Source organism: Cinclus cinclus, chromosome 5, assembly GCF_963662255.1.
Source record: "Cinclus cinclus chromosome 5, bCinCin1.1, whole genome shotgun sequence".
Taxonomy (NCBI): domain Eukaryota; kingdom Metazoa; phylum Chordata; class Aves; order Passeriformes; family Cinclidae; genus Cinclus; species Cinclus cinclus.
The window spans coordinates 12,258,857-12,279,006 of NC_085050.1; the positions used below are offsets into that span (position 1 = coordinate 12,258,857).

The following is a 20,150-nucleotide window of genomic DNA, read 5'->3' on the forward strand; positions in this document are numbered from 1 at the left end:
GACAAACAGCAAAGACTTTTTTCATACCTGGTCAGCTCAGTCTACTTAGCTGCTCTGACACCAAACTAACAAAATAACTACAGCATCTGTTTATACACCAAATTACTAATAAATTCAGTGATTCCAATTGTATGGCAATCTATAAATTACATGTAGCTCTTTCAGGATAGTATATCCTGTGAAAAAAAAATAAAGAATCTGTTACATTTAACACAACATAAAGCACAGTGTTGGTGCATTTATGAACAGAGGTTTCCCTCTTCAGACTATATCACTAGGAGCTGCTAAGAATTTTCAATTCCAATTAAAAGTCACTGAACACACAGAGTCACCCTCAAATTTAAATTAGGATTTGTCAGTCAAAGTGGAATAAATATTTTGAAAGAAAAAGAAATTTCATAATGCCACAGTAACAATTCTCCACTGAATAGTGCTCTAGCTCCTGGTTCACCAGCTGCATTAGTAATACTTTTTCCTTATATGAATACCTAAAAGGTAATCTGAGAATCAGAACTCAAGTGCAGAGAGTTCATTCTCCTGTGAGTCTTCCTAAACTGCAATGGAAGTTGAGCTCTTTGCAATAAAGCTCAAAGAGACAACTGGATTAAGCAGTCTGCATCACTCCTGAGGCAGGACTGGCAGACTCTGTGCACTGACATAATTCTTTCTGTTCAGATTGACTAAATCTGTCTCAACTTTCATTTCTTTTTACTTTACCATCGCCTGCAAGTCTTGAGATTCACTTAAAAAGCTTTCTACTGCAATCAGCTTCTCAGTCAGATCCGTCATCATCTTTGTTGCTTTGGCACTTGAGCATTTTGATTGGTCCAAAAAATCCTGCTGGGCTTTGTCAGTCTGCTTCCAGAAGGCTTCCATCTGTGGAATATGAATCAAAAAACAACCCATGTTCCCTCATTAATCATCTGGTATTTCATTACACAAAGAGGCATATATATAAGTCTACTGAAATCTAAGTCACTGAGATTACAGACAGCTCTCAGTATTAATTATGTTGAACAATTTGCAAAGCTAAAGAGACTATTATATATTTTATATATATAAATATATATATATATAATATATTGGTGGTGGCACATAATCAGTAGGTCAAACCTGACCTTTTAAAATAACTGTAGTAATTCTATTTAACTAGCTAAGAATTTAATTCTCTACACATTCCATCTGTAAGAGTCAATAATGCTTTTAGTATTGATGGTAGAAAACTAGAAGATAAACTGCATCCTTTTTATTCTGTGAAGTTTATTTAGCTGTCGGAGCAGGTATTCTAGTTGAACAACATTTTTATAAAAAAAGAAAAACTGAAAATTATTAAAGCTTTACACCATCAAAGCCTTTCACAGCTGGATGTTACATAAGCACCTTACTGGCTGGAATTAAGTCCTTTATGCAGTGTCAGCACAGTGTATGTGCCAATTGTGATAGATTTATTGTATGGACAATCCCTAGTTTTAGGTTCTGATTACACAAACATGACTGTGCACAACTGTCAATATTTTGTGCTCTGTGGGGTTACTTGTACACATAAATGTAAAAAACGTATCCATCACCAAGATTTCTATTAAGTATCCATGAGTTTTGGAAAAAAATGTGATTATGGCATCTGTGAGTATAGCAAAAACCCTTTTATATTCTCAGGGGAAGACTGGTTTAGTTCAAGGTACTGATCTATACAAATCTGCATAGAGGGAAATTATTTTCAATACGATGAAAAGCATCTGCAGGTACAAGAGTGACAGACCCACTGAAGGATGACTGCTGCTGGTGAATAAATGCCTCATGCTGCTCAGCAAGGTTGCCAGCAATTATATTTACATGACTAACTCTGGAAAACTCTAAATAATCATTTTTCCACTGAGCAAAATTAAAGTGAAAAAGAAACTTGACACAGATGATCCAACATGACCGGGACTTCCACTATAAAGTGAAGAGCTCAGAGAATCAAAAGAAAGCTGAGAAAATTCCCAGTGAAGCACTTAAGCACCAGACATTAAAGAATGCTAACTACTGTACAAAAAAGGCCCAAGGCTGAGGTGATGGGCTGTTCGGTCCAGGGCTGAAGTGCCAGAGTCAATCAGCACAGGCAGCTCACAGAGCTGTCACTCCCTCGTTTTCATCAGCAGTCAATTTGCTCAAACTTCAAAAACAGGGCTGGGAAGAATATTATTCAGTTTAATGGAAAATAATACATACAATGTTCTTAACCTCTAGTTTTGTTGCCTGAAAGCTATACAGACACAGTGAACCTACTCTAGAGAAAAAAAAAATCTTTATTTTGAAAATCAAATGCCTGCTATCAAACTGTATTTTCACATCAAAAATTGTCAATATATTCTTAGACAGAAAGTTGCTAAAGACGTATGCTTTGCTAAAATACATGCACAAAACATACTAAAACACTGCCCAGAAACTATATTCTTAGTACTTCTTTCAGCTGAAAAAAAAATTGTAGCCTCTCGTTACTACCTTACTCAATTATGGGGATTGACAAAAGCAAGATGCTAGAACAACAATCCTAAAAGTCAGGCCATACATAGGCTTGAAATAAATCTTATCATCAGACGAGCACTAGACATTTCTCAGCTGATAAAACAGTAGTGTTTTACAAAAAACGCTGAAAAATGCTTTATCTATAAAAACATACTGACACCCAAAGGTCTTTGGAAATGCTTTGCTGGGTAAAAATACTTTCAGGATTCATACACATATAAAATACTAACTGTGGACTACTCAATGAAACCATTCCACTAAAGAACTCCCCACCAGAAGAAAAACATTACAATAAAAATTTAGAAAAAATTAGAAAGTTACATTATCTATGATGTGCTCAGCATATTCCCTTTCCCTCCTTTCTAGGTCTTCTAGAGTCTGGAACTCTGAATTATGGGCTCCTGACATTTCAGTATTCTGGAGTCTCGAGTCAAGTTGTTTCTGTAATTCTTCAAAATCCTGGGGGAAAAAAAAATCAAGTGATTTGTTAAACAGAAAGACAGACATAACTTTTAAATTTGGGAGTGAATCTGTATGTCAGTTCCAGCTCGTGGCTAAGGAAGTTGAACAGGAGTGTTCAGAAAATTCTGTCTCTTGGTGATGTGCCTTCTGCAGCAAGCAAGGAAATATCCAGATATATGGCAGCTCTCAACTAAACTAAATTAAAAGTATGTTCAAAGACATGCATTTCCACTAGGATGTGAGTACAGTCAAGACCTTAGTCCATCTCCACTGAAGTCAAGTTTTAGTAAACACTGCTTCAGGAGCTTTTATACTAATAACCCCTGGAATCTATCTACAAATATTTTTATTTTAATGCACATGCCCCCCCTTAAATGGCAGCTGTGCATGTACATGCTGTGTTTTTAAAGCTCAGGTAAGTATCCAGGTGATAACCAGATAGTGATGCCTGCAGAGTGCTGGATGAGCACACCTGTAATGCTCACAAGGGACAGACTATAGAGTGCATGATTACACGAGTTTTTACAGTTTTTCATTCCTTTAGAAACCATTTTTTCTGAAAGCTGATGCTGCTGACAAATACTTGTCTGCTGCCATTGCTTAGTAAATTGATACCAAAAAGGGGGATTCTTCCTTTGCTGCAACATGCCTTACATAGAAAGCACTGACTTCTAATACCACCTACTTTTGGTTGTCAATGCATTAACTTGATATCCTCATGCCTTAAAGAAATGTAAGTAGAGTTTGACAAACTTCACTAACAATTTCATCAAAATCCCATGACGTTTTATGGTGCAGAATTAAAAGAGGAAAATGCTGTCTGCAATAAAACATGTAACACTTTTACTTATCACCAACATCTCTTTTACATGAAGGTCATAACCAGCCTTGTTCCTTGTATGACATCCCACCTCTAAGACTGTCAGGTTTACAAGACCTTTCTCTCCATCATATAGGACACAGAAACCCCATACTGGCACTTCAACTGGACTTCTCTGGCAATTCCTGCATCTAATTTTTCAGATTTAGTCCTTGTCTTGCAGCATCTTAGGAGCACGGAGAGGACACCTACGCCATGAAACTTCACTGAGGATGAGGTTCTATCAGGAAACATGCCTATTCTAGATTAGCTCTGTTTATAATTTGAAGTCGTTACCAGAAGACCACCAGTAAAAGGATTTTGCACATCTAATCCCACTTTTCATCTAGTAAATAGAGTAAGCTTTAATGTTAAACCTGAGGATTTAAGGCAGAAGTGTACTTTAAGGCAAAACACATTCTGATATAAACCATAGCATACAACTACAGAGATTCTTTACAGTAATTCACAGATTGTGAGACTGTACAAAGTATTCAGCTAGACCTCATGAGCTCTAATGAGACTAATGCCTAGATGTGAAATTCCATCTACATGTAAGAAAAGCATAATGGGTACTGTGATTAGGTTGCTCTCAGTACAAACATTCAAGACTTGGATTGGCAGGGCACTGGATAACCTTATATAAAACAAAGCTTCCTATACAAGGCCGGACCAGACAATCTTGAGATGCGCTTCTCAATCCTGATTTTTCTGTGACTCTAAACTGAAAAGTGTAACCAATAGCTCTCCTATTTTCTGTAGTTTTGAAAAGCTTTTTGTTCCTTCTAATAACCTTAAAATAGTACTGTGACTCCACCTGAAATACACATTGACTGTCAACATACGTCTTCCGTTGAGAAGTGGCATATGAACTTTGATACAAGTACACGAAAGAAAAAAAGGAGGATGAGGAAAATAAGTGATGAAAGCCTTGAACTTTTTACTGCTACTTTCTTTGCTGCTATTTTATTATCAGCAATGATACCTGGGCCCAAACAAAGCCCATGACAATCAGACATTATTAAATATGAGCGAAGAAGGTTCAAAATGTTCTGTCTGCTTAAATGGATTCAACTACAAAATATTTTGTCCTTTAACAGATTACACAGATCACTTTGTGCAGCAACAAAGAGGAAAAGCATACAAGATAATAGAGAAAATCAACTAACAAGGGAGTTTCTTTGCATTTTCTTCAGAAACGTATTACAAATGACATTGCTGTTCAAAAGGAGTAGGTGAAATGGCCAGCTGTTGTAATAAGATTAACTATTATTTTGTGTGGTCATAAATGTTAACCAATAACTTACATTTTCCTGATTTAAAAGGATCTTCTTCAAGAAATCATCAGTAATCTTCTTTCTACGATGGAAGTCTGTGAGGTATATCTTGAAAACCTGAGTAAACATCTGTTTAAAGGAAGAAAACAAAACCCAGGTTAAGTGGCTGTTCAACATTGTAAGGACATCTTTGTGATAACTTCTGCTGATTTAAATCAATCAGGGAGATTATAGCGAATCATAAATGAAACAACAGATAAATTAACAGATAAATCACCAGTGACTCTCAAGTACTTTCACTGTGAAAAATTCTCTGATTTTGGCTTCAGTGAGGTACTAGAAGATGGTGTTACACATAATCTCATATATCCTTGTAACCACACAGATGCATGTGAAACTATTCTTGACTGGAGAAAGTGCAGGTCACTTGAAAATACAAAGTCTATTTTTCTGAAGTTTAATGAACCCCAAAACTGGAAGATATTAACTATTCAAGAGATTCTAAAGACTCATTACTCTGACTTCAAGTGTAGTCAGCCACATGATACATCAAACATCTTTATACATAACCCAAAATAAACTCCTTCAAATTCTAGCCAGCTTCTCTTGCAAGAAAAGGACTTATTTTCCATTTGTGTGCCCATTTTTTTAAAAATACTGTAATACTAGTGTCTTCAAAAAGATGGTTTTGAATTTTTTTAAACACTGGGAAAACTTTTGGTTAACCATTTCCCCCTCTTGCCTCACTTAGAGTTTCAGTGTAAGGTTAATTCACTTCATTACTAAGTGCTGCAGCATTTTCCATTCATTGTGGAAGTAAAAATACATGAAATTTAACAGCCACCTGCCTGTTCCTCATAATCTTGAAAATAAGATGACGCAGAACTTGCCTGCTTAAAATATATAAAAACATAAATAAATACATATTTATATACAGAAACAGTTATTGAAGCCAGTATGTCATGTGAGTAAAATCTGGAAAATATAATTAGAGCTCAATAGAAGAGAAAACCATACAGGAGTCATGTATTTGATCTCTTGCAAATGTTTTGGACAGGAGTTTGGCAAGTTTAGAACACACTACCAAGATACCATATACAGTAAAAAGAAAATAAACAGGGTTCAGGAGAAGTCTGAAAGAAAAGGATATATTTCCTTAGACCTGATGCCAAGAAAGACTGAAATCAGAGAACACAAGAGTGAGAAAGGAAGAAATTATTCTCAGACTGCTTTATTTTTTCCCTTTTTTTCCTTCTAGCAAAAATATAAAGCTATTTAAATATTCAGCTAAAGGTCAAAGTCATTTGTGGTGATTTCTGGTGGGCCACAAAGTGCATTAAATACTCATTTTCTCCATGTTTCTGTGATTACATCACTATTTTGCTACTTACCTTCCTTCAGAAATTGATGATTAACTTAGACATCGATTTCAACCTTCTATAATCAATCTAAACTTCCTTCTGGAAGTCTGATTGCAAGTTCCCCTTCTCATCTAATTAGATGTGGATAATCCATCAGATGAGAAGTTGCTTTCCAGGTTTACTTTCCTGTTTCCTCCTTTGGGTTGTGTAGAAATTTGTTCAGAAAATCTCACCCTTTGAAATATTCTCAGTGCATTTAGTAAATTATAACAGAAATGACCAATTTGTTTAAACAGAGCCCAAGAAAAGAAAAGAGGAGAAAGCTATAGACTTTATGTCCAGATTCATATTTACTGAGCTAAAACCCAGTAGCAGTAATGGTGCTGTACTTGATTATAGCTAGTCACCACAAACAATCATTACTGAGTATTCTGTGGCTTTAATTGTACTTTTCTTTTTTTCCCCCCTTGTCAGTTTTGGATGCTGTGACTTGATGTAGGTAGTTATCTATGGTTTAGATGGTACCTTAATCCCTCAGTCATACAAAATTACAACTATTGTACTTATCACAATGGCACTGATTCAGCTGAACCAAGTTTTAAATTTTATTCCAAAAGCTTTAAGTCTTTGGAGTTGCAACACATAAACAAGCAATTATGTCCTTAAGACAAACTCTTCTATTAAATAATTTATAATCTCTTTTTATGAGCCTCAAGTGCTGTATGTTAATCTCTGGAGAAATGTTCAAAACCAAATTTTTGTATTTGCTATATTGGTATTTCACAGACCAATATGCTTCATTATATCTTACTTCTTTACGAAGCTCATATACATGCATATCAGGAGAAAAAAAAAGAAGAGAATAATGAGGAAATGAAACTCTGCTACACTACATCCCACCTAGCCAGCTGTTTATGTTATTTCCTAAATTGATATTCAACAGATGTTCAAAACAATGAGCTATAAATGAGATGTAAGTACCTACCACATGTTTTTCTTTTCTGAGTTCAGTATCAAGAAGCATGAGATCTTTTAAAGTAAGACTGCAAAGGCAGAGCTTAACATCAAAACTAAAACAAAGATTAAAAATGCATTAATAGCAATCTAAATGACAGTTACACAAAAGGACAACACAATATAAGTTTCATTTAAGCACTAGATTCTCCTGAAAGCACTGCCCCAAAACACAAGTGAAGTCACTTTACTTCAACATTGCCTCCTTTAACAGAAAATATTTCTGTATGTAAAAGTCAATAAAACCAAGTAGTGCTTTTAATGAAGTTGGTATTGCAGTTTCCTCTAGAAAAAGACAAGGTGAACATAGGCATGAGTGGATACAACCTGTGAAAACATGGCTTTAAATTGAAACAGCCACAGTAGGAGTGGATATTTCGCAAATATTCTTCAGTGCTTGTACCTCTCCCAACCCCTGTGACACAAATATGATTTTCTTGTTCTTGCTGACAGGAGTGCAGACGTGTATTCATCTAGGGGTACCTTGCCATGGTACAACTGAAAGGAAATCAGAGCTGACAGCCCATTTCAATTACCTCTACCTCCTCAGCAGTGTCAGAGAGGAACTGTTTTCCCAGAGTAAGACATGTGTAGTTCCCATTAAAACAGAGAGAACAGACCACTGAATGTTCTCAAGGCACCTGCAGTTTCAGATGGCATTGTACAGTGCAGAGGACTCTATCCCCAGCACATGTGAACTGAGCACAGGAGCTGCAACAAAAACATCTCCTTATCCTAACAGTGGATAATACACTCTTCATGAGACAGCTGCTGGCCAGTTCTGATGCCCAAAACTTCACAAAGAACAGGATGACTTCCAACAGCTTAATGTCTTTATCTCCCCAACAACTTCTTAGGGTTATAAGCAGATAACCCTGTCCTGATGTGGTGACTGTGTGCATTTATGCCCAGCTTTTCACATTTTGTGACCGCTCTAAAAACACAGGAAATGACCAAACAAGAACAAGTTTACTGCTTACCTCTCACATGTTAGCACTTCAGGGAAGCTGGCCACCTTTAGGAAGGCTCGAGCCTGAAATCTGTCATCGCTTGTTGTGGAATGTATGGATGTGGAGGAACTACAGTCCTCTTTGTCTCCCTGGCTCAGGGATCCCAGGCTGCCTGACATAGATGTCTCCACCACTTGATGAGGCAGAATTGTCTGCTTTGGATTCTCATGCAAAGATGGATTGGATGAGCCATCTGCCAAAGGCTTTAAGTCAAAGGAAATTCATTAGTTCAATTAATACAGTACAATAAGGAGACAAACATGACATCAATTTTCAGTGTTTACTTTCAAGGGAAAAGTTAAACCGTATACACAGCAAGAGTGCTTCCATATACATGACAGGCTTTTGCATTGCCCAAGATAGCATTCTTCTGTTGTAGTTAGCTGCTTGGTGCATGCTTTCACTATTCCTTTTAGATCCTTGTGGTGTTTTTCTTATGGCTCCTTAGACAGATCCAACTTCCATTAATGTTAAGGGGCAGACAACCTCTCTTAAGTACAGTGAAAACTGACTGGGCACCATGTTAAGTATTGCAGGCTTCAGGGGGAGCCGAGTGCAGCTGACACCTTACAGAATAAGCCATGAGTCAATAGACTGGCAAAAAAAGGGAAGATCCCTATTATGCAGATTGGCAGTAAATTTTTCTCCATTACTTGAATCTGCAATTTACTCTGGTACAGAATGATTGTTAGTAATTTTAACAAGGAGAATCTAAAACCTTACCCTGAATTTCTGGTTGATGGGATAGATCACTTTTGCCTTTAATGCAAATGCTGCGATGTTACTGCTCAGAGGAGACTCACTTTCCTGTATGGAAAAGAACAGAAAACCATTTGGGAACACCATCACATCTGGCAATTATTCACTGTAAATACTGTGTGCTTCTTTTTGTTACACAACGTGAATGTTCCTATTGATAACTGTTTATTGATTGGCTCTGCTTTGGTACAAGAAGTCTTCTCACAAAGTCCATTCCAAGTAGGAAAACTTGAAAAGGGAACTCTTGTCATTACCACTGCTACAAAATAGTTTTAATTCTCCAGGAGGAAATAGGTAGTATCTGGTATTAGCAAGGTATTTTCATTTTGTGTTTTGTCACCCACCTCCGTACCCTTAGCAACAACTAAAGATTTTACAAATAAGACTGATAATAAAAACTACTAAATGATAATGTGCTTCACAGATGTCATTATGGCTATAAATTCTGTCTTTCAATTTAAATAAAGAAACAATAAATTAAGCAAACCCAGTCATCATTTTGTCCCAGGAAGAACTTTTATAATACAATCCTTGCCCAAAATCTAGAGAAAGTAACAATGTTTTTCCAAAGAACATTTAATAGATACTGATTTTTTTTCCCACAACTTCCTGTATCACGTAATCTGACTTTCTGCTACTGCCTTTTTCTAGAGACTGGAACAATGGGATAATCATTTGTTTTGAGAGGTTAGGTATGGCTTAATAAAAGTTTGGCTAGAAATAGCAGATAAAATGTGCAAATCCAAGCACTAGGATTTCCTATTTTATCTCTTTTGGTTCTGTCATATGAAAGGAAAGACTATGATTTGTCAAAACACAGGGTTTTTGTTTTTTCTAGGAAACATAAAAGCACTAATAGAATCTAAAAAACATAAATGGAAAGAGAAGAGCAAACTATGTAATTCACTAGACCTCTACCATTGCACTTTTTCATCTCCATTTATTTCCAATTTTTGGTTTACTGATGAAGTATAGAACACTTGCCCCTAGTGAGCAGTCCCAGCAGTGCAATATCTCATCAGGAACAGGAGTGGACAGAGCTACTGCTCTGCAATGGCTGGAAGCAGAGCAGCCAGTGCAAACCTTGAAAGCTGTATTGGAAAGCTACATTGCAATGTGCTAGAAACAATGCATCCTGCTTCTCAGCAGGCATAAATAACACACAATTATTATTAATACAGTAATTATGGCATTACTGCAATGTGTAAAGTCTCAGAATGAAAATATCTATTTTTGTGAAGTGCTCTGACCTAACTATAAGCATTTTTCATCTATGCTTCTTCATAAAATGTCAATTTGATGCTACTAACAGTAAAAGCCTCTGGAAATCAGAACAAATTAATAGAAAAAATACATATAACCTCAGTAGTTAGACAAATAGGTGGGAGAAAGTCCCCTCAAGTAACAAGGTTACTTCTTAATGTCTTATAAATGAGCCATGTTATGGAAATGGGTATAGTTGTGAATGATCATCTTTAGAAGACTGTGATCCCATTTCAAAAATACTGGTAATTAGCATAAAGAGGTAAAATTGTTAAAGTTCTACCACAACACTTACACTTCAAAAAATTACCTAATCCACGCTCATTTGTTGTACTCTAACTCAAACAAAATGACCAGCATGTTTTGTCATCACACCTAATCACAAAGCTGAAATGAAGATTCATTACCTGTCAGGATTTAAACCAATAGTTTAAATGTTAACAATAACATTTTCTTGAAATCATGAAATCAGTTCTTGTTACAAGCTAAGCACCAGACTGGCTGGTTTTGATTGGCATTTTATGCATGTATTTAATTTATGTATAATAGACTGAATGAGTCAGCTGAACTGCACATTTGAGCACTTTAAATTACAATCTTTAGCTTCAGCAAGAGCAGTCAAATCAGCTTTGGGTGAAAGATAGTGATCTAATGACTACACAGTAGGACTGGTTCTCCAGTTATTTTTGGATTATTAAAAAAAAAAGTTACTCAAGTTACTTGATGTTCTCACTGAGAGTGGGTTCTTAAGTTTGTATTTGTCCATCTTCACAAATTCTCTACATGTCTTTGAATCCCAGTTCACAGTGGTCTTTCAGTACTTCCAAACCTTTTTATGTTAATAGTGTTAATTTATCCCATCAGCCTTTTGAAACTAAGAATGACATGGAGATGAAAGCAAAGAAGCCTCTGTCCAAAAAGAACTCAGGATCTTGATTAAAATATCCAAAGAGTGCCCCAGGAGAAACGGGATTCATAAGGGCAGTAAGTGCTTGAAATGGTTGCATTCATAAGGAGCAATCAACTCCCACTCTTCATCTTACACTTTTCTGAATGCTTTTTAAAGTCTCTCTCTCCAAACCCACTAAAATTAAAACAATTTGGAGCAGGCCCTGAACATGCTTACTGCTAAATGCAGCAAAATGGACATCTACCTACAAGAGTAGAGCTTTACCTCCAGCACCATTTCCTCTTTTGATGTATAGGGTTCTGCTTTACTTTCCATCAGTGTTGGCTCTTTTTCATCAGTGCTGAAGCTTTCCAGAAGTCTTTGAGAATCATCTTTCTGAAATTCCAAGAGAAAACATAAAATATAACACTTGAGATCATGCAGATTAACTGGAAACATCTTCCAAGGAACCTGGATACATTCATGTCTCCATCATAAAAATTATTCCAGTATTAGCTGAAAATTCTGGAAAAATGCAATCTGAAAATGAATTAAAATTTTACATATTCAGAAAGGAATACTTAAAATTAATGAACTTTTCAAATTTGTGATTCTAGAAGTAGAATTTTGATATAAGAAGTTTTAAGAGGCTGTGAACATGTCAAATCAATCCATCTGCTCTCAAAATGTCATACTACAGACTATAGCGTCAACCTCATAGTCTGAGCTCAAACATCTCAATTATAGCAAGTTAACTAAAATTGTCTGTAATTACCAGCAATAAAGAGAATGCCAAGTATTTTTGCTCCCTTGCCATGAGACAAACTTCCTAAATTAAGCTTTATATGTGTGGAAGTTCCTGTCAGGGAAAGTAATTATCAGAAAATGTTCATCACCTTCCTTACCCAAATGCAGCCCGTATTATTGGCCTCGCTTCATAAGCACAAAAAGCCACTGGTAGGGACACAGATACTGCGTGGAAATGAAACCTCCTGCTACATATGATTTTCCCTACACACTGCAGAGGTCAGAAAAAAACACTAATGTGCCTCCCTCCAAACACAGCATTGAAAGGACGTTTTTAATTAAGAAAAAGATGGCAGCCACACTACATGGACTACTTTTAAAATTATTTTTCAGGTTTTCAATCCACTGAATACTTTTTGATGTAGTCTAATAATACAGCTGCAGCCACTACACGTCACTGCCTTATGGAAAGGTTTGCCTTAAATTATTTGGAACAGGTATGTAAATTAGTCCATTTTCTCAGAACACAGAGAACAGCCCAGCTTTGGAACACATTTAATCCCTTATGTCTTGCCTCTATCACCTCTCTGGATCTTAGATGGTGCAATAATTCAGATTATATTCTTGGGTTAGCCTTTTCAATGTAATGAAGTGCCGACGCTGGCTCCTTAAAATCTACTTATGAGAAAGAGCAGCTACAAATCTCTCTCAGCAATCTTGTAATTTATTTGTTCCCATCGTGAAGATTTCTTCTTAAAACTATCCCAGTCTATCCTATGTACAAATCAACAAATAACGGACTTATGCATCCTCCACACATCCAGGTGCAACAGATTCAGGCTGAGATCTATAAAACAGTGATTAACTGGGGCTGAGTGATGTGTTGGCTTACTGTGGTGCTTAAAGCTGCTTCAGACTCCAGGTACTTGCCCTGCTACCAGGTTAAGGATAATTTAGGTGCCTGGGATGGAACACATCATACTCAGGAAAGCTATCCCTGCTTTTACTCTTGGTACAGAAGGCTGCAACAGATGCAGTTCAGCACCTGCTTGCTCCATAGCATCGGTGGGGCAGATAGTTGGAAGAAGGAACAGCCCAAGCTTGCCCTTTTCAACTGGGGGAAATCAGAGCCACACCTATGAGGATGGAACCTTCCCACCCTTCAACGTGCTCTGTATGCACCAGAGAGCAGTTTATTTTTCTTTCAAAATAAATAACCCTTTTACAGCAGCAGCATTGATTTTCATGGCATTTAAACATCTAAATGCATCTGAAGATCCAGACCAGGGAGAACTGACAGCTTCAATTCCCTATTGACATTTATGACATGAAGGATAAAATTGTACATGGCTACATTTGAGTTGGTAGTGGCAATACAATACAGATACACCCATTAAGGCAGGGAAAATGAGCAATTGAATCAGAAAGGCTTGTACTTGCACAGGACATATTGATCCAGCATTTGAAGTGTCTCAATAGCTAGGCTAAAGTCTGGCTTCAAACAGCTTCACTCCTCCAACTTAAAAGCAGTTGGGAACAAGAGAATTTGTCTCCTATGTCACATTTAATGATGATCAACACCAGCAGATACACACATGCAGCAGAGCTGTTATAGCTCAAAAAAAGGTGTGAAAAACTAAGCCAGACCAGACCCCCCACTTGCAGGCTGGCAGAACTCTCAGTAGGGCTCCAAATCCCTCAGCTGCGCCAGTGCCAAGCACTGCTATACCCAGTTAGTCCAGCATGACCTGGGTCTAAGTGCCATGGGAGAATACAGCATAAATCAATAACAATTCTCAGAAAAATGGTGTCTGCCTCGTAGATGGGTGAGTGTTGCCTCTGCAATCTTTGAGTCCAAACAAACATCACAATGAGATACGAAACACGGTTACTTAAAACAGAAGAGTAAATATGTTATTAACAAAATCACACACTTCAGAAAACCCTGTTAGTTTGGCATCATGCAAACCATCAGCGGTGCTCAGGCTCCTTTATTTCTTTAGGTATCCACGAGCATACCCTCAGTGCAAAGTTACTCTGGGGGTTAGTACTAATACTCTGTGCTGTATTGTAACATGAACTTTGGAAAAGTTTCAAAATACTTTGGAAATAAAATTACTGGTTTAGGGCGGAAATTAGTGTTTATTTTCAATTATCTCACAAAGCTTCTGCAAACCGGGTCCATCTTCCATTACCCCCAAAACAACACCGCCTCGTACACGAAGCGGTGGTTGCGACAAGGAGCTCGCAGGTCACCTACGTCAGAGATACAGGCCAGGGGGGCAACACTGGGAATACGCAAACACTTTCACCGGCCTCCTCCTAGAGCTAGTCCGTTTCTTTCAGCAATTGTTTAAAGGAAATAGAGAAATCCTCTCCAGCAGAGGTGTGGCAGGAATCACAGCAGGCTCCATACCAACCCCGCCGCAGAGCCCGTCCCGCCGCGCCGCTCGCCCCGGGCGCAGCCCCCCGGCTGTCCCGTGCAGCGGGCAAAGCCCTCAGGCGGCACCTCCCGGGCCCTGCGCCCTTCCAACCTTCACGAACCACTGCTGCCGTTCCCCCCGAGCTGTTCGCCCGCGGCCGGCCCGCGCCTCCCTCCCCGCCCGCCCCCCGTACCTCTCCGCCCCGGCGCGGCCCGAGCGCGCAGCGGCAGAGCAGGGCGGCGGCGGCGGCGCCCAGCAGCAGCCCCAGCAGCACGGCGGGGACCAGCAGGGCAGGCAGCGCCTGCAGTGAGTCCGCCCAGAACTGCAGCCCTACGGCCCGCAGACACCCCTCGGCCGCCGCCATCGTACGGGGCCCTGCCCGCGGCGAGGAGAGGGCAGGGCGCGAGGGGAGGTCCCGCTGCTCGGGGCCCCTCCGCCCCTCGCCCTCGCCGCGGTGGGAGGAGACCGATGGCGGAGGGATGTGGCGGCTGAAGCCGGGCCCGATTCGGGCAAGGCCTGGAAAATCTCCACGGCGGGGTCCCGCGGAGGGTCCGGCCGCCGCTATGCGGTGGCCGCTGGCCGGGCTGCTGCTGGCGCTGCTCCCCGGCGGCCCCTCCGCGCCCGCTCAGCCCCTCGCAGCCGCCACCGGGCGGGGCCCGCCCCGGGAGCCCTGCGGTCGGACGGCGGCTGGGGTAAGCGCTGTGCCCGCGGTGTGCGGTGGGGAGCGGCCCCTCGGCGCGGCGGTCGGTGGCGGGCTGAGGGCAGGCCCCGTGTGACTGTGCAGCCCTCGCGGCGGGCTGGGCTCGGGAGCGGGGCCCGGCTGAGCAGCGGCCGCTTCCCAGGCACTGGGGCGAGGGGCAATGGCCCGAAAAGCTGCCAGGCGTCGGACTGGTGAGGCAGCCAGCAGGTTCTGGTCAGGTTCCTCAGTACAAAAAAAGATGAGGAGCCACTGGAGAGGGTCCAATAGAAGGCTACGAAAGCGATGAGGGGTGTGGGGCATCTCTCTTACGAGGAGCGACTGCGGGAGTTGGGCCTGTTTAGTCTATAGAAGACTGAGAGGAAATCTCAGTGGTACATATAAATATCTCAAAGCTGGGTGTCAAGAAGATAGTGCCAGAATCTTTTCAGTGGTAGCCACTGAAAGTGGGACAAGACAAGGAGCAATGGCCATAAAATAAAACACAAGAACTTTCACCTCAACATGAATAACTTGCTTTCATTGAGGGTGGCAGAGCTCTGGCACAGCTGCCTGAGAGGTCTTGGAGTCTTCCTCTCTGGAGACATTCCACACCCACCTGGATGTGTTCCTGTCACCTGCTCTAGGTGACCCTGCCTTGGCAGGGGGTTGGACTGGATGATCTCCCGAGGTCCCTTCCAAGCCTAATGAACTGTGTCTGCTTCACTGTGCTTCTGAGCAGAGGCCCTTGGTGTTTATTAGGTCACAGCATCTCTGCTCACTGCTGTCAATCTCCAGTGAGGAGTGGAATGGCTTTTAGGATGGAGCTTTTATGTTCATTCTTTCTCTTTATCTAGGTTTGTGTCTGTCAAGCCATCTTGAAATGTGTCGACTTAGTTGTCTTTTGCCCATGTGGAGAGTACCTTACTGTGCAGTGTACTGTGCAGGGATTACATTGAGTCACAAGTGGTTTGTGGTAGAATTCAGAAAGACTAATGAACAGGAAATAATATTGCAGGAAAAGAGCCAAACAACCCCCTCCCCCCAAAAAAACCAGGACCCCCAAAAACCAACAAACAGCACACCAACTTACTTTACCAGAAAAGTAAGTTAGTGTAAAACCTGGGGGAAAAGCTTCCTGACAATGTTATTGCATTAAATTAATGACTTTTGAAGTGTGATGTGAGTACAGGTCCATGGAATTGGCGATACTTGTTGATGTGGAGCCCCTTGTGATGTCCTCTGCTATTGTGGATACACCCGAGTGAAGGGCTTCTGCTGAATACTCAAGCTATATTTTCCACTGAAAACTGAATGTCAGATGTGGCAGAAGGAAAAACAAGGATTGTCTTTATGTCTTCTGTACCTGACACACATGGGCATACAAACGCCATAGATTCAGTGCATCAGCTCTTGTAAAACCACACGGGAATAAAAGCCTGGAGCCTGTGGAAATCAGGAACCAATTGTGTGCTGATTTCCTAGAAAGCAGGAAATAAAACTTGTTAGCCAGAAATCCACATTTTTAGCATTTAAGGCTTTATAACATATTTAGTCTTTATACATGCTTAAATGGTGGTCTACTTTTGTTGCATGCTCACAATGCAGCTGTTGACATCTAACACTGAAATTCATATATATGCTGATTTAATGTATAATAGTAATATTTGGGATTTATATTTATAAACAAAATTGCCTCTAACATAAAAGACCATGTTGGTGGTTTATATTACATAAATTTAGTGGGCTGGTACACATTTCCTTGATGCAGATAGGGCCCTACAGTGCTCTAGAAGTGTCTGCCAGGGATTGATACCCTTTCAACATGACTTCTGTTGCTGCATATCCATATGCATAGATGGAAGGGCACAGGAACAGCAGTTTTGATTCCCTTATGGGCCATTCATTCAAGAGCAAGACACAATGATCTGTGAGGGTCCCTCCAGCTCAAAAGGGACTGATTTTGTGCATAATAATAATAATAATAATAATAAAAATAATAATCATCATAATAATCTGTCTGATTTATTCACCAGGCAATTTTTTCTGGTTTCAGCTTGCTGCTGTAGTTTCCTGTTCTTTTTGTGTTCTCGAGGTGCTTGGTTGCTCAAAATCCATGGTCATACAGATTGTTTAGCCAATGAAAATAAAATAATAATGACATTAAAGGACTTTACACTTCAGCTTGTGTGTAAGAATTCTGATCAGGAGACCAGGAAGAGCTGTACAACAAGGTATATGGAAATAGCCTCTAGTGAAGAGCTCAGCGCCTGGGATCTCCCAGAGCTGTGTCCCAGAGCTGCTCAGAGTTTGATGCATGTACATGCTAATATTTGCTTCTGAGTCGCTTCTTTCTCTCAAATAATTGCTTCCAGTCCAGTGTGGATGTGTTTTCCAGAGACTTCTTAAACCCCAGGGCTTCTGGTGCATCTGAATTTGTGGGATACCTTGCATTTTCTGTTATGTTGAGGGAAAGTGCCCTGTCTGAAGTGAGAAATATTTTCATATAAGGATAACCAAAGTTACAGCTCTAGCAAGAATCAGTGATGGCTTCTCTGAGCAGGCAAAGAAGAAAATTGCTCCTAACATGTACTGTAACAGTGGTGTTGAGATAAATCAGTACTTAACATTGCTCACATGCAGTGCTTGGTAGCAAACAGAAACAGCAAATGTGGCTGATGTCACCAGGCAGAGTTAGATCCCAATTAATCAGCCCACTTTCCTAACTCTCTGTTGGCTCCTGCAAGGAAGAATTTTCGATAAATGAGAACTTGCTGATATGACTACTACATTTTGATCAAAACACTGGGCAACAAAACTCCTTAAAAACACTGTTTTCTCCTACTGATGTTTTGAGCTGTGATTTTTGTAGCAGTCTCTGTGGTCTGGACACAGGCAGACAAGAGGCTGTTACAGATTGCCTTGCAAGCTGCAGTTTTAGCATATGGCCCCTTTGAAAGGCTCTGTGTAGTTCTCTGGAGGAAAAATGAGTGTGATGTCAGTGGACCTGATCATCTAATACAGAGACTTTCCTGCTGCCTTCTAGTGATCAGATTTTCCTGCGTCCTCAAATATGCCCATAAAAATGGCAAAGAAAGATTGTTTAATCAAAGTAAACTAATAACCTGCCCAACTCCACTATTGTGCAGGGACTCATCCTGATAGTATGAAGTTTGAGTACAATTTAAGCTGTAAGAGTGCATATCCATGCTGGGCAGCAGAGCCTCATGCTGCTTAAGAAGCTGTGGGAGACCTCTGGAGCCATGTTGTGTCTCTTCTGGTAGTTAAGTTTGGATTTGAGGCTTTGTAGGATAGGGTTCTGTGTAACTGTGAGGCATAAATTCAGTGTAAAAGTTGAACAATAGATACTTACAAAAAGAGTTATTTTTTATAATTGCTCTCTTCCAGGTTTTTGAAGATGATTTATGGCTTCAGAAAGAGATGGGATGCCTAAGAATGGCAGGTATGCAGCTGTTTCCTCTCTCTTTTCAGCACTGTGGGAGGCCCAGGACTCAGAGGGCAAAGAGTGTGAAGGTGAGCAGGGATCTGGAGCTGTGTCTTGGTGGCCTGCTGACCTCAGTTGTGAGCTACAGGGGAGTGTTTGCACAGAAATTAGGAAAAAGGGTGCTTTAAGTTCCCTGAACAGCTCATCTAGAATGAAGCCCTTGTGAGAAGGCCTCAGTTCATACCCTGCTCTGAATAATTTTCAGGAGGAGCCCTTTTTCACTATTAAACATAATGGTGTAGAGCAACACCCTCTAATGTCCAGAGTTCCTAGGTTTGTGAAAAACCCAGATTATTTAAAGCTGATCCAGGCGTTCATTTTCAGAAACTAGCTTAAACCCTGTGCATTTACCAGCAGTGTTGCCACACCTATTCTTGAAGCTCTTTTTATATATGTCTGGAACTGCAATGCCTAATACACTTTGTTCTGGACCAAAGACTGATTGTTAAAGACTGTTAGATGTAGTGGGTTAATGACTGATAGATATACTGGGTGTAGAGGTACTTCTGGGATGCTGGTACCCTTCACAGCAGATATCAAGTATTCTTGTCAGTGATCTCAGGTACAGTGAACATCTCCAGTGGTAGTTGTGTAATCTGATCAAAACAAGGTCCCCCAAAACTGAGAGAAGTCAATTTGAGCTTGGAGTAGCTGTATCTGAGGGCTGACTGCCACAAGCTCTTTGTGTAAATTTGAGAAAATCACTCTGTTTCTCTGAGTCTCTGGTCTTTAATTTCTATACATGTATTATAAAGAGTGTCCTGCTTCACCCGAGTGTGGTGGAGATGAGTGTATCCTGAAAGGTTAGGATGTCCTCATATACCACATTAACAGGACAACACAGTGTTAAATAAACCTCTCCATCATTACAGTTCCCCAAGAGATGATTTCATGACATGCATTTGCCAAGAAATTACATGCTTTGAAGCAGCCATCAAGTGATATACCTTTAATTTCTTTGCCCTGTGCCATGGCTAATTCACAAATGTGTTTATTAAATTAAATATGAAAGCAAGTAATTCAGATTTTCTGAGCTTGTTTTTTTCCAGTATTTATTCAATGTCATCTTTGCTGTGTGCATCTTGCTTTGTGATGGGTTGCAAATTATTCATCTACCATCCACTGAGAGAGGAAATGAGTGTGGTTTTATACTTAAGAAAAACCTTCTGGCCCTAAAAAAAACTTGACATGCAGTATTATTTTGTTAGTGGTTGAAATAGTGTGGCCAGCAGGATGATGGAAGTCGCATCCCTTTGAACTGAGGAGGCTACACCTCAAATCTTGTCTTCAGTTGGCCCCTCACAACAAGAAAGGCATTTGGATGCTGGAGTGTGTCCAGAGGAAGGCAGCAAAGCTGGTGAAGGGTCTGGAGAATGAGTCTTATGATGAGTGGCTGA

General features: G+C 40.1%; 2 protein-coding genes across 2 annotated transcripts in view; one reads left to right on the top strand and one right to left on the bottom strand.

The window, feature by feature from the left end:
- Nucleotides 1-14,936, bottom strand: part of EVC (EvC ciliary complex subunit 1) — a 48,678-nt gene extending 33,742 nt beyond the window's left edge. Inside the window, exons 1-8 of the mRNA XM_062493370.1 lie at nt 14,766-14,936; nt 11,688-11,798; nt 9,215-9,298; nt 8,462-8,694; nt 7,453-7,537; nt 5,137-5,235; nt 2,830-2,967; nt 718-876 (exon numbers count right to left, since the gene is read on the bottom strand). Of these exons, the coding sequence (XP_062349354.1) occupies nt 718-876; nt 2,830-2,967; nt 5,137-5,235; nt 7,453-7,537; nt 8,462-8,694; nt 9,215-9,298; nt 11,688-11,798; nt 14,766-14,936 (1,080 nt within the window). The remainder of the gene's footprint in view (nt 1-717; nt 877-2,829; nt 2,968-5,136; nt 5,236-7,452; nt 7,538-8,461; nt 8,695-9,214; nt 9,299-11,687; nt 11,799-14,765) is intronic.
- A 199-nt stretch (nt 14,937-15,135) lies between these two features.
- EVC2 (EvC ciliary complex subunit 2) overlaps nt 15,136-20,150 on the top strand; it is a 64,473-nt gene continuing 59,458 nt past the window's right edge. Inside the window, exons 1-2 of the mRNA XM_062493371.1 lie at nt 15,136-15,264; nt 18,657-18,711. Of these exons, the coding sequence (XP_062349355.1) occupies nt 15,136-15,264; nt 18,657-18,711 (184 nt within the window). The remainder of the gene's footprint in view (nt 15,265-18,656; nt 18,712-20,150) is intronic.